Source organism: Thermobia domestica, chromosome 3, assembly GCF_964235325.1.
Source record: "Thermobia domestica chromosome 3, izTheDome1.hap1.1, whole genome shotgun sequence".
Taxonomy (NCBI): domain Eukaryota; kingdom Metazoa; phylum Arthropoda; class Insecta; order Zygentoma; family Lepismatidae; genus Thermobia; species Thermobia domestica.
Window position 1 is genome coordinate 283121585 of NC_137456.1, and position 18491 is coordinate 283140075.

Consider the following 18491-nt stretch of genomic DNA (forward strand, 5'->3'; position numbering starts at 1 on the left):
GTTAACTCGCCACCCACACTGAAGGGGTTAAATATATTCCGTAGTCTTTTTTTTGGGGGGGGGGGAATTCCGTAATGATATGTTGAATCCCTCTTGTTAAAAATTCAGAAAACTTGAGGACTGGGTAAACCGTGATGGTGAAGGGCGCCCATGTTGTGGTTTCCAAGGGGGGGGCAAATATAAGCGACGTTTCAAAAATAGTTTCAAATTTTGCTGTAACTAATGTAAAAATCCTATTGGATTTTCGATATTCCGAAGTACATTTTCTTCTAGGGGGGGCACGCGCCCCCTTGCCCCCCTGATGGGCACCCTCGATGGTGGTTATAAAAACTTAACTGTAGAATTTCAAGAATATACAGAACCAAAAGTTCCAGATGTGCAACCTTTAATTGTATCATATAAATCTAAGTATTTCTCTTATGTTTTGGAATATTTTGAAGTAAAAATACTACATACAATTTTGCTAGTTATTTGTATATTTTTTTAAAAGAAGTTTTTACTTTTAGGATTGGCTCGTTTACGCCACCTTTTTTTTTTTTTTTTTTTTTTTTTTAAATAACTGGTTTAAACCAAAAAATAAAAAGAACAAAAATGCGAATCGTGTGAACTTCATGGTGACGTTTCTACATGTCAAACAATCTGCATTAGACTTATTTCCTTTTCACCTTTTAATCAAGGTGTCCCATGTTCAATTCTCGGTCGAACCACAACCCTTCTTTCATGTGTAAACCAAGTAGCGGTTCGGATGTCACTTTAAGCGAAAGTCTTCTCCTTGATAACCTCGGTATTACGTAAGGATGTTAAGCCTAAACATACGAAACGAAACCAAATTATATATTTCTGCATGCCTGTTGTTTTATAAAGAAGCCAAGGTTGCTTAAATATATTGATTGAAATTAGTAAAATTTATCGATTGCCTACGTAGCTTCCAACATTAGCTTGAATTGGACTTTCAATGATATCTACATACTCAATTTATAATTTAATACCTCAATTTAGCGTACTGATTATAATACGTTGACCTTTAAATTTTACATGGAAGGCAATAACAGGATTTTCCCGTTATTGTTTTACATTTAAAATAATGACGGGATTTTCCCGATGGCTAGGGCGGGAGTTTCTCAATTTAAGAAATTTACTGACCGGACTTCTTTAAGCTTATGGGAGTTCTTCCGGTATAACCCCGCTATGGCATTAATTACACCAAGGCGAAACAAACTTATTTCTGCGAATATGTAATATAAATACATAAAACAAAATATCTAAATCAAAAAACCTGGTTAAAAACCCAAAAAAGCCTGGTTTAAACTGCCCCCAAAAAACAGGATTTTGGCATTTTCAGAAACAACCATGATTCTTGCCAACTCTGCTTCCTTTTGTATATAGGAGTTTTTTTTTTTTTTTTTTTTTATTACATACATTGGTTAATCCTTTGGAGTTCATAATGTAGAAATGTTGAAGTAAAATTGTTTAAAATATCTTTTCGAAATTCATGGTTTATTTTCGAGGTTTTATATTATTATCAGCATCAACCACTAATTAAATGACTTTCTGTGTTATAGAGAAGCGAAACAAAGTCTGCTTTATCAATTTAAAGCAGAATTTTGAAAAAAGCCCAAAATTTCCCAAGCAAAAAAGCGAAGCAGAAAAAACTGAGTTTTTTTTTTTTCCAAAAAAGCTGTTTTTTTTCCGAGCCCTTGCATCTCTACATATGTAAGATCTCTGAGATTACTGGGAAGACAAGGTACTTCAAACCTTCCCGTCCACCATTGTCAAGTGCAGCTCATGTTCAATAACAATTTTGAGTTTATCATTCACAACTGTCTTTGTTGGCACCAAACCCACTTCTGTGCGAATACTTGTTACTTCTTCCCTAATTATATCCTCAGTTTATTTCACAAACTTCAAATTTATGGGTCAACAATAGCGGACTGATGAAGGTCTAGGATTCTGCCAAATTACTACGTTTTTTCGTTGTCAATGGCAATAAGCTTGAGTGGCACAAGAGAAGTGCTAAACAAAGATTCGTCGCTCGCTAATTCACTCACCACGAATTTTTGTTTATAGCAGCTTTGGTCGGAACTACCATCACAACTCCACTTAGTTAATGGGTTATATCGTTGATGTGGCAAACGCGTCAAAATGTCTTGTTGAACTTTACACAAACGTTTACATGTATGATCAAGTAGATCTTGTAGAGGTACTGCTGCGGATATATATCTGAAACGGTAATGTTAGCTATATTTTCTCTACTTTGATGCAGTAAGTGATATGGTGGATACATGTTACTTTTGTACGCCTTTTACATTATTTCGTAATTCCTTATACTGGTTAGAGGTCAGTTGTAAATCTACCATCACGGAGGGAGCTTCATCAGATGGCATACCAAATTTGCCTTGCACGAACAATTTTCGTGCATTTTTGAGCTTCGTTGCGCGTTGTGGAGAGGCAAATGATACCTCTTCCACTATGCTTGCAGTGTCCTTTTTTCCTGAATCATGTAAATTCTTCTGGGCTGCAGTCACTATTTCTTCATGTGATCTCTCTTCCACAAGAGTTTTAACTTTCCTTCTCTTAGATCTTGCACATGATTCTGCAAATCGTTTCTGTAGACGTCCACGACTGTTGCTGCTGGGTGAATCACCTGCACCCTGCTGCAATAAACATGACGCTATTCTATCTATTCCTAAATCGAGGCTGGCATCCCATTTAACCATAGATCATTGTATTTCAAAACATTCGTTCTACTTCTATCACATTTCGTCCATCTAAATCTAATTTTCGTACACAGAATGCTAATACTGTTCTTCACTAGTTTCTGCACATCTTCAGGATGTTCGTGCAAATTAGACTGTTTTACGTACTTTCAAATGTCTGCATTACGTGCACTTTCGTCACATTTGTTCCACAACTCGAAAATAACTCTACGCGTTAAAGCATACATTGCCAATGAAACAACATTATTGAGATCCTGTTTGCATCTGTTTGCAGCAAACACTTTTTGTGTCCTTTCAACAACACTATGAAAAATATGTTTACAAAGTTTCGACGCGGAAGACAGGAGTAATACCTTTTAAGTAATAATAAAAAAGTCTAACTGGTGAAACAAAACGATGCTGCGCACCTACTTTTTCAGTCTCAGGTTACAATCAGTAATGCAATAAATTTCGGTACACTGTTTAGCTTGCAGGAGAGTTCATACCTTCATGTATTATATCCGCCACTTTTTACCACGTTGACTGGGCGCTGTTTTGCAGCTGTTTTATACACCGTATCTGTAAACCTACGTAAAGGACTCTGTGATCGGGCATATGAAGGGTAGAGAACGAAACAAACCACACATCCTAGTTAGGGAAAGTTTTGTGCATGTGATTATTCACCAATTGCGCTCAAGTCACATTGTTGACGATAAGGATTTCTGGCCATCTAGATTAGTGAAATTACATACTCTGCGCCGGGCAGACCGAAAGATTCGTGCCTGTATTGGCCCCACCGAGAATAGAACCAGCGACAACATATACTGAAGTCGAAAACAATTCTGCTACGCAGTCTTATTATTATTATTATTATTATTATTATTTAAAAATTTTAACTCTACTTCCTATTTTAATGGCCGTGTTTGCATCTACAAATGGTAAATTTTGATGCATAATGCCAACACAGGGTGTCTACTAAAATTCCAAAATAAAATTTTGTGACTTTCGTGACCTCTTCACAAAACAATAAAATTTTGTAACATTCTTAAGACCGAATTTGGTTGCGAATTAGGCCGAATGTTCATGCGTGCGATAGAAGCATGCTTTGCTTGCGATTGGTAGCATCTAAAAGCGACTATAGACATTTTTGGTGACGAATTTTGAAGTTCAATAGAATAAAATTCTCCAGTCTGTACTTATATTTGTACAGATTTTAAAAAATCGTGACCCAAAAGCTAAATTTAGTGACTTTTTCTTGACTTTCATGAACGTTTTCTAACGTCGTTACATTCGTGACTTTTGTGACCGATAGATATCCTGCAACAAGAAAAATTAAAAAGACGAAGAATATTGGACATGACTTTACTGAACTCTTATGTAAGGTTGAAGATAAAGCTTCTGGGAAGATGTTTATATATATATATTTTTAACATTACTACATTCTTTTATAAATTATAAAAAAGATATAACACCGGGAATCATGGGCATTTTTATCAAAGCGAAATTCAAATTCGATATCACTGTACTAAGATGGGGGTTTGAGCCCCGCCTTATTACATTCTGACAGAATACTTTATACATTGAGATCCTTTAGAGGGATGAATTTTTCAAGCTCTGGCGTCAAGATGAATTTGGTCGAGCACCATCCCTCAATCAATTACATTAGAATTTAATATCTGATTATAACGACTTCCTTGCTTATTGCTCTTCAATACTATGTTCAAGTTTTCTCGCCGTTCTAGCGTTTTAGATCTCAGTAGTAAGAGAATGTTGATGCTTCTTCGATTTTCTGAAAAGGATTGTGAGTGTTAGTAAAGTGGTTTAGGTATAGTTATACCAAGATGAACAGTGTTAATTGTGTAAATTTTGAAACATGAATCATTTTTGCACTGAGAATCATCTTTGTCACTGTTGCAACTGCAGTGACGAACTTTTTTTTTTTTTTTTTTCGCAGAGAACAGAAACGAAAATAATAAATGCGGAGAACGAGTGGAAGAATAGTTAAGCAAAAATGAAAACTAAACTGTTATTCTGCCCATAGGAGAGGAAGGATCAGGCTAATAATTTTCTATAGGCTTCCAACCAACTACACCTACAATTAATAATTCCCTTATTTCGATTTACAGTAATTGAGTTTTCTATGGTTACTCACAGACAAGAATTAAGATTATCTCGTCTCGGAAAGTATAGTGCTTCTATTTTAAGATCCTCAGGTCAGTAGTCAGCTCGTTTCGTACGAGGGGAGAAATGAACATTGAGGTGACTATAATAAAAACATCAAGAAGCAGCATAAAGCTGTTTATTTACAATGTAATATATTCGTAACTGTTAGGCGTGTGTGTGTTACCGTTAGGAGACATGATCTGACAATTAACAGAGAATTTTCTCATATACAATAGATGAATATAGACAATCTGTTCCAGCGGAACTACTAATTTATGGGCAATGAACGACATACATATTAGCGCCATACATACATACATATATATATATATATATATGCACTTTGGTAAAATTCTGGGAATTGACATTTACACCATCGCTTGACACAGGAAATAAGGTCTTTCTCACTATCAAATGTTTTACCGCGCAGGTGGGCCTTCAGACGTGTTTTGCTCTCAGGTTCAGACAAAAACAACCATGTTTCATCCTGGGTAATGACGCCGTCAAAACACTGTTTCCACTCTTCAGTAAAGGTCGTCAGGAGACCCTCGCATACATCCTTCCTCATCTTTATCATTTCTCGTCAATAATCTAGGCACCCAACGTGCACAGATTTTTCTGTACCCTAGTGACTGTACCACTCATACCACACTACCCAATGACAAACCAGCCATTTCAGCAAGTTGTCGTGTCGTCACACATCTGCCATTTTGGATGATTTGATTAATGGTCTCCTTATTCACATCACTCACTACCGTCGATGGTCTACCGCATCGTGGATCACCTTCTTTACTCTGCAACCACCGCTGGGTACTGCTGCGATCCAATGTGTCCTCCTTATAAACAGGGAGCAACTTCCTGTGAATCGATGTGGCAGATTCATCGCCGGTCTTGAAGAGAAACTCCATCACCGACCGTTGTCGCAATCTGACATCTACTTCACGGTATATTATGGCTCACCTGTAAATGAAAGAAAATACTTTACATACCAACTTATAGCTAAATGTTCCAAGTATGTTCACAAAAAATTTCATTCTCCTCCTGCAACAAATAAAAAAATTAAGAGACCACTGTGCAGACTTTTTGAACACCCTTTGTATAACAGTTAACTTTTGGTGAATATTTTAATTAAATAATAATCGAAGCACCAGAGTTAACATTTGAGAGAATATTTTAGTTAAATAGTAATCAAAGTAAAAGAGTTAACCTTTGGAAAATATTTTAGTTAAATAGTAATCAAAGTACAAGATTTAACCTTTGGAGAATATTTTAGTTAAATGGTAATCAAAGTACAAGAGTTAACCTTTGGAGAATATTTTAGTTAAACAGTAATCAAAGTACAAGAGTTAACCTTTGGAGAATATTTTAGTTAAACAGTAATCAAAGTACAAGAGTTAACCTTTGGAGAATATTTTAGTTAAAAGGTAATCAAAGTACAAGAGTTAACGTTTGGAGAATATTTTAGTTAAACAGTAATCGAAGTACAAAAGTTAACCTTTGGAGAATATTTTAGTTAAATAGTAATCAAAATAAGAGTTAACCTTTGGAGAATATTTTAGTTAAATAATAATCAAAGTACAAGAGTTAACCTTTGGAGAATATTTTAGTTAAATAGTAGTCAAAGGATCAGAATTAACATTTGGGATAATATTTTAGTTAAATAGTTATCAAAGTAAAAGAGTTAACCTTTGGAGAATATTTTAGTTAAATAATAATTAAAGCACCAGAGTTAACATTTGGGAGAATATTTTAGTTAAATATTAATCAAAGTACAAGAGTTAACCTTTGGAGAATATTTTAGTTAAATAATAATCAAAGTACAAGAGTTAACCTTTGGAGAATATTTTAGTTAAATAGTAGTCAAAGGATCAGAATTAACATTTGGGATAATATTTTAGTTAAATAGTTATCAAAGTAAAAGAGTTAACCTTTGGAGAATATTTTAGTTAAATAATAATTAAAGCACCAGAGTTAACATTTGGGAGAATATTTTAGTTAAATATTAATCAAAGTACAAGAGTTCACCTTTGGAGAATATTTTAGTTAAATATAAAGGTAACTACGAAAGTTCCGTCGCTTTTTCACTTATCACCTTCGAACATTGATAGCTATCTCCTAAGACGTACCTGGAGGATCAAAAATAGTCCCCATCAGAATCGACGACTTTCTGCCAACGTTCTGGAAGGCCATGTATTCCATGGCGGGAGAACTTGGCGGGCCGTGAAGCGAAGAAGGTATCAAGTGCATTTTGCACCTCTACTAGGGATTTGAACTGGTGTCCTCTAAGGTGATTATCTAGGGAATGAAACAGGTGATAACAATACCCAGCATTAAAAAAAAAAAAAAAAAAAAAAAAAAAAAAAAATCTGTTGTAAGTGATGTGATGAGTGATCTTACCTAATTTGTGGTCGCTGAACACGAATTCGTTGTTCGTTTCTACGTATTACGTCAGGTTTTCTCGTAATAGACACCAAGATAATATATATTGCATATTATAATAAAAGCTACTATCTAAATATACGTTTGGAAACATTTACAGAGAACCAAAATGATATGTTTATACAGTCCCTGACATACGTATTTCATGTTGTGGATGTGCCCAAATAAAAAAGTTTCATGTATTATTGCAAAAACCTAGGGTCGACCCCAGTGCCTAGGAATATACGTGATATTAGTGATTGCTGTGCTCTAGCAACGAAGTCCAAGCAAAGAATTTACCAAAAAGCTAATTTATATGTAAAATAACACCTTAGTAAAAGAGAACCTTGTATCCATTCTAATTTGAACAGTCGTAATTGTCCACTTGGAATTACCGCTTGGCTGTCCAGCGTCTGACTCTTGTATGTTTTGTGAGGCGCTAGGTAGCCAGAGCCGAAACTACTGTTTACCTAAGAACACCAACACAAATAAAAAGAAAAATAATGAAGGAGAGTGGCTGGGAATATTTTAATTAACTGAAATATTTGCATAGAATGCAAATACAAAAATTATGAAAAGATTTATTCCCCTCTTGGAGATAAGATTCTCTCCTGTAAGGGCCACCACTCCCTTATGAAGTTGGTAGAGCAATAATATTTACGTTTTGTGGAACAGCAGATCTCAGGGCAATATGCATAACAGCCATGCTCAAAGATGCTACAATAGTGAGTTAGTTATATATTTCAAATAAGGTTAAAAAAAAAAAATCAATCTGACATTAAAATTTACAGGTAGCAGCCTGTATGTAATCTCACTATTTCATGACTGTTATATGGTTCCTTGGGCAGAACTCTCTCTGAGCCCCATACAGAGAGGTGGTCAAACATACACAATCAAGGGGAAAATGCCTCCTTGAATCACATTCCTGAAAACAAACATATCATTAGCACAGGTACTCACCATACAGCAAATTGAATAGACAGTTGTTCTGTAAGAGCTGGCAGTTTTTATTTTCCCACAATGGAATCAGGAACATAAAATAGGATGGATGTGTTGATATCCAAACTTTGGTACACTAATACTTATCACCTTCTTCGTAGTGCACTACACACACACTTTCTAGATATATAGATATGCTTGATAATTTTAAAACACTATTTCATCATTATAAAAATAACAAAAAGGAGAAGGTAGGATGAACCTGAAGTTAAAAAGGTCTGTCTGACCTTTCAAAAAGAAAGAAAAAAATATATATTATATATATAGAGAGATATTTACAACATTCTTTTATCTCCTCATAATTTTGAGTTTCTTGTCTCTAACAGTTTTTAGAGGAGAGATGTATTCCACTGAAACATATTTCAAGATATGTGTATATAAATACACAGATTGAAGATAAAAATAAACACAATTTAATATACTGGTTCACTGTTCCGCTATTTACTCGCTGTTCACAAGTTCTATGTTGTATGACACAGTGTCCTCCTAGATTCCCATTCCACTGAAATGTAAAATGTTCTGTAGGAGATATGGTAAGCTGGATTTCACACGTTCAATGAAGGAACTTTAGTAGCTCCTATAACTAAGCAAAATAATTGCTGGAAGCCTTGTGCTAAAAGTCCAAGGACAGGCACGGCTTAGAGACGTTACCGGCCTAGGTTTTATATCTCTAACTGAGATATCGTAAAGTATGTATTTCTTCCATGTTTGAAAAACTGGGTTTTCCCATATTAAAATTGGGAGGTGCGACGAGATTCAAATTATGTTGTCTCTATTGAGCGTCCATAGCACTCAGAGAATGAACAATTATAAACTGTTGATCTCAAATTTTATCTTCCATTGTCACTATATGTAATAAGCACCACTGATGACAAACTGCAGATATGTGTAAGTCTTACACATTTTTGTAATATGATTATAGCTTCATATAAAAAACTGAGTTCTACACACTCGCGTATTCAGTTGTTCACAGGACAAATCCAGGGGAGCCGGAAAACAAATTGCTCACACCTCGTCCCGGGTATCGAACACTCTGTAAGAGAAGTCAGGTGACTTCCTTTGAACCGAAAAACTATATGTTGTTGCTTCACGAATCTGACTTGAACTACCCCGTTCTCTCAGGAAAACGAGTATATGTTTCTGGCAAAAACAAGGAAACGAAGAAACTCGCTTCCTCAAGCAACCTTTGACAAAAGGTTCTCTGCCCTGAGGCGATTTGCGTGTGGTCCGACCTGCACAATGCACTTGTTCAGTTACTATCCGTAGCCAAATTCACCCTTTCTTGGCTGACACGTGCTGCCCCTTCTCTGAGGAACGGCCAACACAGAACTTTTTGCTCGCAGCAGAAACTATGAAAGTTTTTCGCACACTTTTGATTTTCTTCACTTGTTACATACAAATAAACTTTAGAAACATATGATATTATACATCAAAATAAAGGTAAACATACAAAGAATACATATATATACAATTTATGAACTGTCATCTCTCTCAGGAGCAGCAGTACACCCAATTTACGTGGCTGTCGTTCAAAACTGTCTGCTACTAATGCAGCCATGTTTGCTCGGAGAGAGATCGAAGGAAACATCTTTGTTAATTATTTATTTTTCACAAATACAAGATCCAAGTGTCTTGTTCGATCAGGGAAACACGCTGTTAAAATAAATCAGAATTTTGTGCGGTATTTCCAAGAACGTGTTTAGCTTAGTACGTAAATATTAATATTAAACACAGAAAATAAGTCAAATCAGAGTATACATTTTCAAATTGGTGTTGCATTTCGGGAACTAACTAAAAGGCTCGCTGGCCAGGTTACTGGTCTCTGGTGAGAAGGGGGGGAGGAAATGACGCTTGAACTCGGTGCATTGGAAATCACACCTATAGAAAGCTAAAATTTCGCATGTAGAAGCGAAAAAGTTTATGGCTTTTGAAACAATACAAACGCTCTGTTTCAACACACTGTATCAAACTCAGTGTAGATTCACCAAAGGAAGTTCGTAGGCTACTTCCTGTGTATAAAGATACTTATTTAGTTCCTATTCTGGTAATTTCTTTCCATGTTGAGTTGAGAGAGACCTCACATCTAGTAGTCTAGGCGACAGCAAGTCGGGAAAAAAAAAACTTCTCTCAGCGCTAGCTCTCTTCCAAGCGTTCTGAAAACTCATGTACGATTCCTATAGAATCTTCTCATTTCCTATTTAATTAATCCTTCCTCTATGCATGTAATATCATTCCTTCCATCAACCCCTGTAAACTATACATTATGCAACGACGCAGTAATTATATGCAACCCATTTATACACTATATAATACCTATAAATGAAATAAGCACAAATGAAATAAATACAATATAATACAATATGATACTGAATATGCTAATGTTAAGCAAATAATTATACCACCAAAATTATCATATTTACATATTCATATGCAAATGTGCCCCTCATCTGCATTTCGATATGCAGATGATGGAGAAGGGCTTCGGCCTTCTACAGTAATTTCCCCCCTATGATTCTAGGTGCTGTACTTTCTAGTACAGGACGTAGATCATACGGAGGGCACATTTTCGTTCCTGAAATATTATTTCACAAGACATCCCAGGAAAAAAAAATCAAAGTTAAACACACAGTAAACATAATAAATGAAAATCAACACAACAAAAGCTAAATAAAGAGAATTCAGTGTTCCCTAAGTTACATAAACATAAATGACATCGGTTCCCAATACCTACACTTACACTAATACACTATATCACTGAAATATACACTAACACTACCACTATATACACAGGTTGTCAAATCCGGTTACGTGATGCTTAGATGTGTGTTCTGTGTCTTCTCTATTGACCAGTACCACTGTGATCCTTCTCTTCTCTAGAAACGTATGGTTTCAATAGAAAAGCATTTCTTGTCATCTTGACTTCTTTTGTCGCTGGATCCCCTAGTGTGTACATGTTACGACCAGTTGCGGCGACAATCTGCCATGGTCCCGAGTACAAGAGCAAGAGCTTCTTCGACACACCTGCTAGAGCATCCGACTTGGGGAAAACTCTAGTTAGCACAAGATCACCCACTTTGTACTCTACAGTGCGGTGTGACTTGTCGAAGTTACGTTTTCGTGCAGCAGCATTCCTTTTGTGGTTCTTTCTTGCAATTTCTACATAGTACTGCACGTCATGGCGCTGATCCACTTCTGGGATTTCAAACAGCCTGGCTATGTCTCTAGACATAGACTGCCCAAAGTGACACTCAAAGGCTGACACGCCAGTGGTCAGGTGTTTTGCCGAATTTAAGCACTTCTCTATTTTCTCCAAGTATTTGGGCCACAATCTCTGGTTATCATGGCACAATTTATGTAGCAAACGTACTGTTGCCTTGACAGCTACCTCTGCCATTTCACCTTGCGGATAATATGGCGTCGACGTGATGTGCCTGATACCAAGATCTGCTAACTCTGTTTTCCAGCGGTTAGACTGGAAAGGTGACCCTCTGTCTGTCAAGACTAGTTCCACACTAGGGTTAACTTTCAGATACTCCTTCAGTTTCCTTATGGCAGTGGTAGTGTTTGCCTTTCTACATGCGTACAAGCCAATTAGCTTGGAAAATGCATCATAAAATACCAATATGTAATGGACTCCCCCAATTCCCTTGGTTAGAGGCCCTAACCAGTCAGCGCAGACCAAGTAGCCTGGCTTCTCAACTACCACGGGATTCAGTGGTCCCGGACGATAACATTGGGGGGGGGTTGCTTTTTTGGCATAATTCGCAGGAAGCGCAAAAACGCCTCACACTTGCCCTCATCTTCGGCCATACGAAAAATTCTGATAGAAGTGGAAGTAGTTTGCTAGCCGACATGTGCCCTCGATCTGAATGGTAATAATCGAGCAGTGGAACTACTAACACTTCTGGGATGCAAATTCGGACTCCTTCCCGGTCACGCTTGCATAAGCGCCCGTTCAAAACTTCAAAACGGTGACAAGCACCCTTCACCTTTGGTGAGTCCGTCTTCTCTTCGACATCTTTCTTGATCTTGCCGTAGACAGGATCTGAAGACTGCATCTCCGGTAGTATGGCTATCATCTTCCTCAACTCACATGGGATTTCCGTCAGGATGGACATCAGCGACTCCTGGAGGATAGGCTTCCGTGCAACACTGAGGTCTTCTTCTGTGTGAGGAGGGTACCTAGAGTGATAATCACTCAGATTCTCATTGGACTTGACAAACTGGAATTCGAAATTGAAATTGGAGAGCAACATCGCCGACCGGGTGATGCGCTGGTTTGTAAGTCTACAATAGAGAATAAACTTAAGTGCAAGGTGGTCACTGCGTACTATGAATTTAGTACCAACTAAGTACTGTTTAAACTTAACAACGCCATCTATGAGTCCATAAAATTCCTTCTCCGTTATCGAATAATTTCGTTGCGCGGCATTGAACACACGTGATGTAAAAGCAATGACACGGATGTCATCATTGTCATCACGCTGGTACAACAGAGAAGAACACGCAATATCACACGCATCACATTCGAGAATCAATTGCTTGTCAGGCAGGACGGTTTTCAGTACTACTTCCTCCTGGAAGATCTGCTTGATCCTGTCCATCGCTGCCTGATGTACAGGTTCCCATTTGAACCTAACATTCTTCTTTAGAAGTTGGAACAACGGATGGAGAACTTCCGAGTACTTCCTACTAAAGCACCGATAGTACTGGCAGTAGCCAATGAAGGAACGCAGTTCCTTTACGTTCCGTGGTGTCCTAAAATCTAACACCGCCTTCACTTTCGCCGGATCTTTGCCGATACCGGATTGCGAAAGATGGAAACCAAGTATGTTCAATGATTTTCTCGCAAAATTGCACTTTTTCAGCCTGAGAGTTAGGCCGCCCGCAGTGAGTAAACCCAACACTCTGTCGAGGTGTACTAAGTGATCATCAAAGCTCCTGTCGGCTAGAATTAAATCATCAACATAAGCGCCGCAGTACTCTCTAGCTTCTGATCCAATCAGCATATCTAATGCTCTTACGCAAGAAGCAAGGCTCTGTTTTGTCCCAAACGGAAGTTTTTGAAAAACATACGAAATGCCTTCATGTAGGAACCCAAGATATTTCTGGTCACTTTCTTTCACTTTAATCTGTAAAAACATCTCGGTTGCATCTACGCAACTGAACCAAGAGTTGTCGCAAATGTCTTGGAGAACAGATAGGGGTGGCATAGGTCTGTCGGAGAGATCCCCTGAAATTTTGGCCAGAGCTCTTCCATCTATACAAACTCGAATGCGTCCGTCACTCTTCGGCGTCACTACCAGAGGGTTTATATAAGCTGTAGGCATCTTCTTAATCACACCCCAGGCTTCCCAACGCGAAATTTCATTCGATACTAAATTCCTGAATTTCTTTGGGTAAGGATACAATTTAGTTTTTATGGGACGTTCGTCCGTTACTCCAACCTCATGCTCGTAGTTAGCTATGCAACCTGGCTTGATATCAAAAAGCGCCTGGTGCTTTAAAAGAACAGCTTTCAAACTCTCTCTTTGTGAGGCTGAGAGATCTGAGTAGTTCGAGACAAAATCTTCTATATCGGAATGGGAGGCACGTGTGTTCACTTTCAACCACTCTTCTGGTGGGAATACATGAACTGCCATTTCTTGGGCACTTGGGAATCTACCATCATCCAAGTTCGGGGCACGAGCAGCCTTTACTCTGCAGGTCTTATGCTCATTCTGTGCGCTAACCCGTATGGCCTTCCGTCTTTCGTCTGACGGGGAAAAATTACACTCAACAGTATCTACTTCCTCTATGAAACTATATGGTTTCTCGCACTCTCCATTCAATTCTAAACAACGAACTACTAGATCCTCCGTCTCGCAATCTACTGATCTAAACTTGACTTCTACATCATGAGGATGTTTGAGATGTAGAAGGCCGGTGTCATAGTCTAACACGGCATGAGATTCTGTAAAGAAGTTGGAACCTAAAATCAAAGATCTGTTCAGACCTGAAATAATGATGCCTAATGTATGAAATTTCTTCCCATGTATCTGAATGACTAACAGCGTCTGGCCTATGATTGTCGCTGATTTACTTCCGAAAGCAGACGTAACCCGTATATTCTTAGCACTCAAAAATGCGGGTGTGGGGTGGCTATTTGAGACGGAGTCCCAAATTTCTTTTGAAATGGCGGAGCAAGTAGCCCCTGTATCTAATAAAGAATTAACTTCCTTTCCAAACAAAAGTACATTAATCTCTGGCAGTGAAATGACGTTATTTCTGGGTAGTTCTTCATTACTTGAATCAAATAAATTCTTAAAAATGCCATTAGCCTCTTCATATACAGCCCTATCTAAATCGATGTGTTCTCCAGTCCTACTTAACAAGGTTAACTTATTTTTGAACATGCCTTCACTGAAATGCTTCTTTGCTTTAATTTCTAAACAAATTTTACAATTTTCTTCTTCTTTTCCTTCTACATTTTCAAAAATTTCCTTAACTGCGGTTTCACATGAATTTTCATATAAATGTCTATTTTCTACGTTCTCGTCTAAATTACGCACATACTTGGAATTTTCATTTGTCAACTCAGATGTACTCGTATTCTCCATAGCCATCTTACCGTTGTCCCAAGCACATGCGGACAATCCTCATTCTCTGGGAGCAGAAGAAGAGGATTGGTTACTCCTGGTAATGTTTTGGTTCTGGCTGGTAGGAGGAGGCGCCCGGTCATAATGTTCCAACAGCTGGATTTCCTGGTCCTCGTGACGGAAGGAATTTCCCTGCGGTCTATCCGTTTGGCGCATCCCTCCCCTCCTACCGCGGGCTCCACGAACGTTGTTGTGAGAGGAGTGGGAGTTCCCCCCACGTGACCAGCCAGACGACCCACTTCCGCTGCTCTGGTGGCGAGGCGGGGATCGCTGGTGGTTGTTTTGATTCGTGTTTTGATGTCTCGTTCTCTGATAAGGACGCTGGTTTTCTCTCGTTCTATTTTTCTTACGAGCAGCGTGCTTACCACTGTGGCCAGAGGGGTTATTGTCCTCATTTTCCACGCTCACTTGGAGCATGTTGACCCCTTTCCTCTGATTACTCTGGAAAAACTGGTCGCGATTCGTCATCGACGACTGCAGTTCCTGTACTAGATTTAAAAGTTCTGCTATTGTCTTTGGGCGAGAAGAGACTATCGCCCTAAATAGCCAGTTCGGGAAATGACGCGGAAGTACCTTCAGTAATGTAGCATCAGACATTCTAGGCTCTAATATGCTATTCTTGTGTAACAAATCCAGCAGATACTCTGCGGGGGATTTGTGTACACGATTATCGAAGTGGGAGGTGAGAATAGTCGCCCTTAGGTTTGCCAGCCGCTCTTCGCTAAGGTAACACTGTTTGAAGTTTTGCACAAAATCTTCGTAGGTGTGGATTTTGTTCCGGTTTACTTGAAACCACTGGTAACAAGTATTCCGAATTGCTCGCGGTATGAAACTGAGTCTCATCTCGTCTGGTACTCCAGTGACCTCAAAGTACCGGTCGAGATCTTGGAGAAAGTTATAGGTTTCGGTCTCAGATTCATTTCCAGCATACACAGGTAAGGTAACGTCCCTGTGTATGAGACCAAAAGCTGTTGCAAGATGCTGTCTCGTCTCATGATTACATGAGCGAGACGTCGACGGGACAGGTTCTGTCTCGCGGGAAATAGCGAGGTTCCCAGGTTGAGAACCAGGCAGATCGCGACTCGAGATGTTCGGAGATGGCGGTCTTTCTTGTGTGCCGGAGACAGAGATGTTAGCGAGTCTCCCCTCTATCACCTCACTCGTCTCCTTCTGAATGGAGCTCTTCCACTCCTCCATTTTCTTCTCGAGTTGTGCACACACGTCATGAACGGTCTCTTGCATCTGTTGGATGCTACCGTTACATTCCGACCTGATCTCATCGAGTGGCGTTTCCTGCTCTAGTTCCCCCCGGATCCTTGCTAGTTAGGAAGCGAAACTCACTTCCACTCGCCTGACCTGATTATTCAGAGTAAGTGTGGTCTGTTCGACACGAGACGAGACCTGTTTTACACTCTCTGCAAGCTCAGTGTAATTCTCCTCTAACTGTCTGGCTATGCTAGAAGCATTCTCCTGAACTTCGTCTATCCTGCTCGAAGTTTCTGTTACACGAGTAGATAGTTCTTCTCTGGTCTGATGTATTTCCCCCCTAAGCTCAGCAGTCGTGAGCTCCAGAGGCTCAGTCAGCTGACGCTCACTTTGCTCCAGTCTTGAACTCACGGACTCCATCTGGAGTTCAAGACGAGCATTGCTAGACTCAATCGCCTGTTCTAGCCTAAGGCAACTTGTTTCTAACGTGCTGTTACTTTCTTCTATTTTTCTTTCTAACTTTTCCAATCCCTTCGAGCTTTCTCCTAATTTCAAATTCAAATCTTCCTTTAAACTTCGATTATTTTCTTCTATTTTTAACTTTAATTCCTCCTTTAGTTTCTTTTGTCCTCGCAAGATCTCGTTTAGAATTGCCTCAAAATTTAAATAACTTCTCTGTTCCACCACGCTACTCTCATTAACTGCAGTGTTAACACTATGATCTGGCATTCTCGTAGTTTCTGTGATTACCTCCCTTTCCTCCCGCAATGGTACTTCCGGATCCCTACTGGGGACTGGCGGAACGGTATCCACCGCATCAGCGTCTCCCACTACGCTGACCGGACGCTCACTAGTGCTCTGCGCGTCACCAACACTATTCTCCTCTGAGAGCTCCCCAGCTCTCTGAGCGAACTCTTCAAATACAAACTCTGTGTCCATATTTCTTACTCTTCGAGACTGTGCTCGCGTTAACACCATTTACAAATACAAACGGAAAACAAAGTTTCTTCCCCCCAAAGTTCTAAAAAAACTGAATTCTCTAAACACAGTAATGGTTGTCAAAATATTCAAGACACAAATAAATTTCAAAACACAAGACACCTACGTTCTTGGAAATTTTTCGGGAAGAGAAACAAAACATATACCGAAATTTTAACACCAACTGTATGTTGACCAGCTAGTATATAACATATACTTCATGCCCTTTACGCTGATGGCGCCAAGTTATTGTGAGGTGCTAGGTAGCCAGAGCCGAAACTACTGTTTACCTAAGAACACCAACACAAATAAAAAGAAAAATAATGAAGGAGAGTGGCTGGGAATATTTTAATTAACTGAAATATTTGCATAGAATGCAAATACAAAAATTATGAAAAGATTTATTCCCCTCTTGGAGATAAGATTCTCTCCTGTAAGGGCCACCACTCCCTTATGAAGTTGGTAGAGCAATAATATTTACGTTTTGTGGAACAGCAGATCTCAGGGCAATATGCATAACAGCCATGCTCAAAGATGCTACAATAGTGAGTTAGTTATATATTTCAAATAAGGTTAAAAAAAAAAATCAATCTGACATTAAAATTTACAGGTAGCAGCCTGTATGTAATCTCACTATTTCATGACTGTTATATGGTTCCTTGGGCATAACTCTCTCTGAGCCCCATACAGAGAGGTGGTCAAACATACACAATCAAGGGGAAAATGCCTCCTTGAATCACATTCCTGAAAACAAACATATCATTAGCACAGGTACTCACCATACAGCAAATTGAATAGACAGTTGTTCTGTAAGAGCTGGCAGTTTTTATTTTCCCACAATGGAATCAGGAACATAAAATAGGATGGATGTGTTGATATCCAAACTTTGGTACACTAATACTTATCACCTTCTTCGTAGTGCACTACACACACACTTTCTAGATATATAGATATGCTTGATAATTTTAAAACACTATTTCATCATTATAAAAATAACAAAAAGGAGAAGGTAGGATGAACCTGAAGTTAAAAAGGTCTGTCTGACCTTTCAAAAAGAAAGAAAAAAATATATATATATTATATATATAGAGAGATATTTACAACATTCTTTTATCTCCTCATAATTTTGAGTTTCTTGTCTCTAACAGTTTTTAGAGGAGAGATGTATTCCACTGAAACATATTTCAAGATATGTGTATATAAATACACAGATTGAAGATAAAAATAAACACAATTTAATATACTGGTTCACTGTTCCGCTATTTACTCGCTGTTCACAAGTTCTATGTTGTATGACACAGTGTCCTCCTAGATTCCCATTCCACTGAAATGTAAAATGTTCTGTAGGAGATATGGTAAGCTGGATTTCACACGTTCAATGAAGGAACTTTAG

The 18491-nt window shown here is 38.5% G+C and overlaps 1 protein-coding gene across 3 annotated transcripts in view; it reads right to left on the reverse strand.

Moving 5' to 3' along the window:
• Window positions 1–18491, reverse strand: part of LOC145681098 (uncharacterized) — a 100388-nt gene that overhangs the window by 30857 nt on the left and 51040 nt on the right. Inside the window, exon 7 of one of the 3 annotated variants that reach the window (XM_081752497.1) lies at window positions 5014–5819. The exons of the other annotated variants lie outside the window; for them this stretch is intronic. Within the exon in view, the coding sequence (XP_081608623.1) occupies window positions 5809–5819 (11 nt within the window). The 3' untranslated portion in view covers window positions 5014–5808. Of the gene's footprint in view, window positions 1–5013; window positions 5820–18491 lie in introns of those variants that run through there. 3 annotated transcript variants of the gene reach the window in all.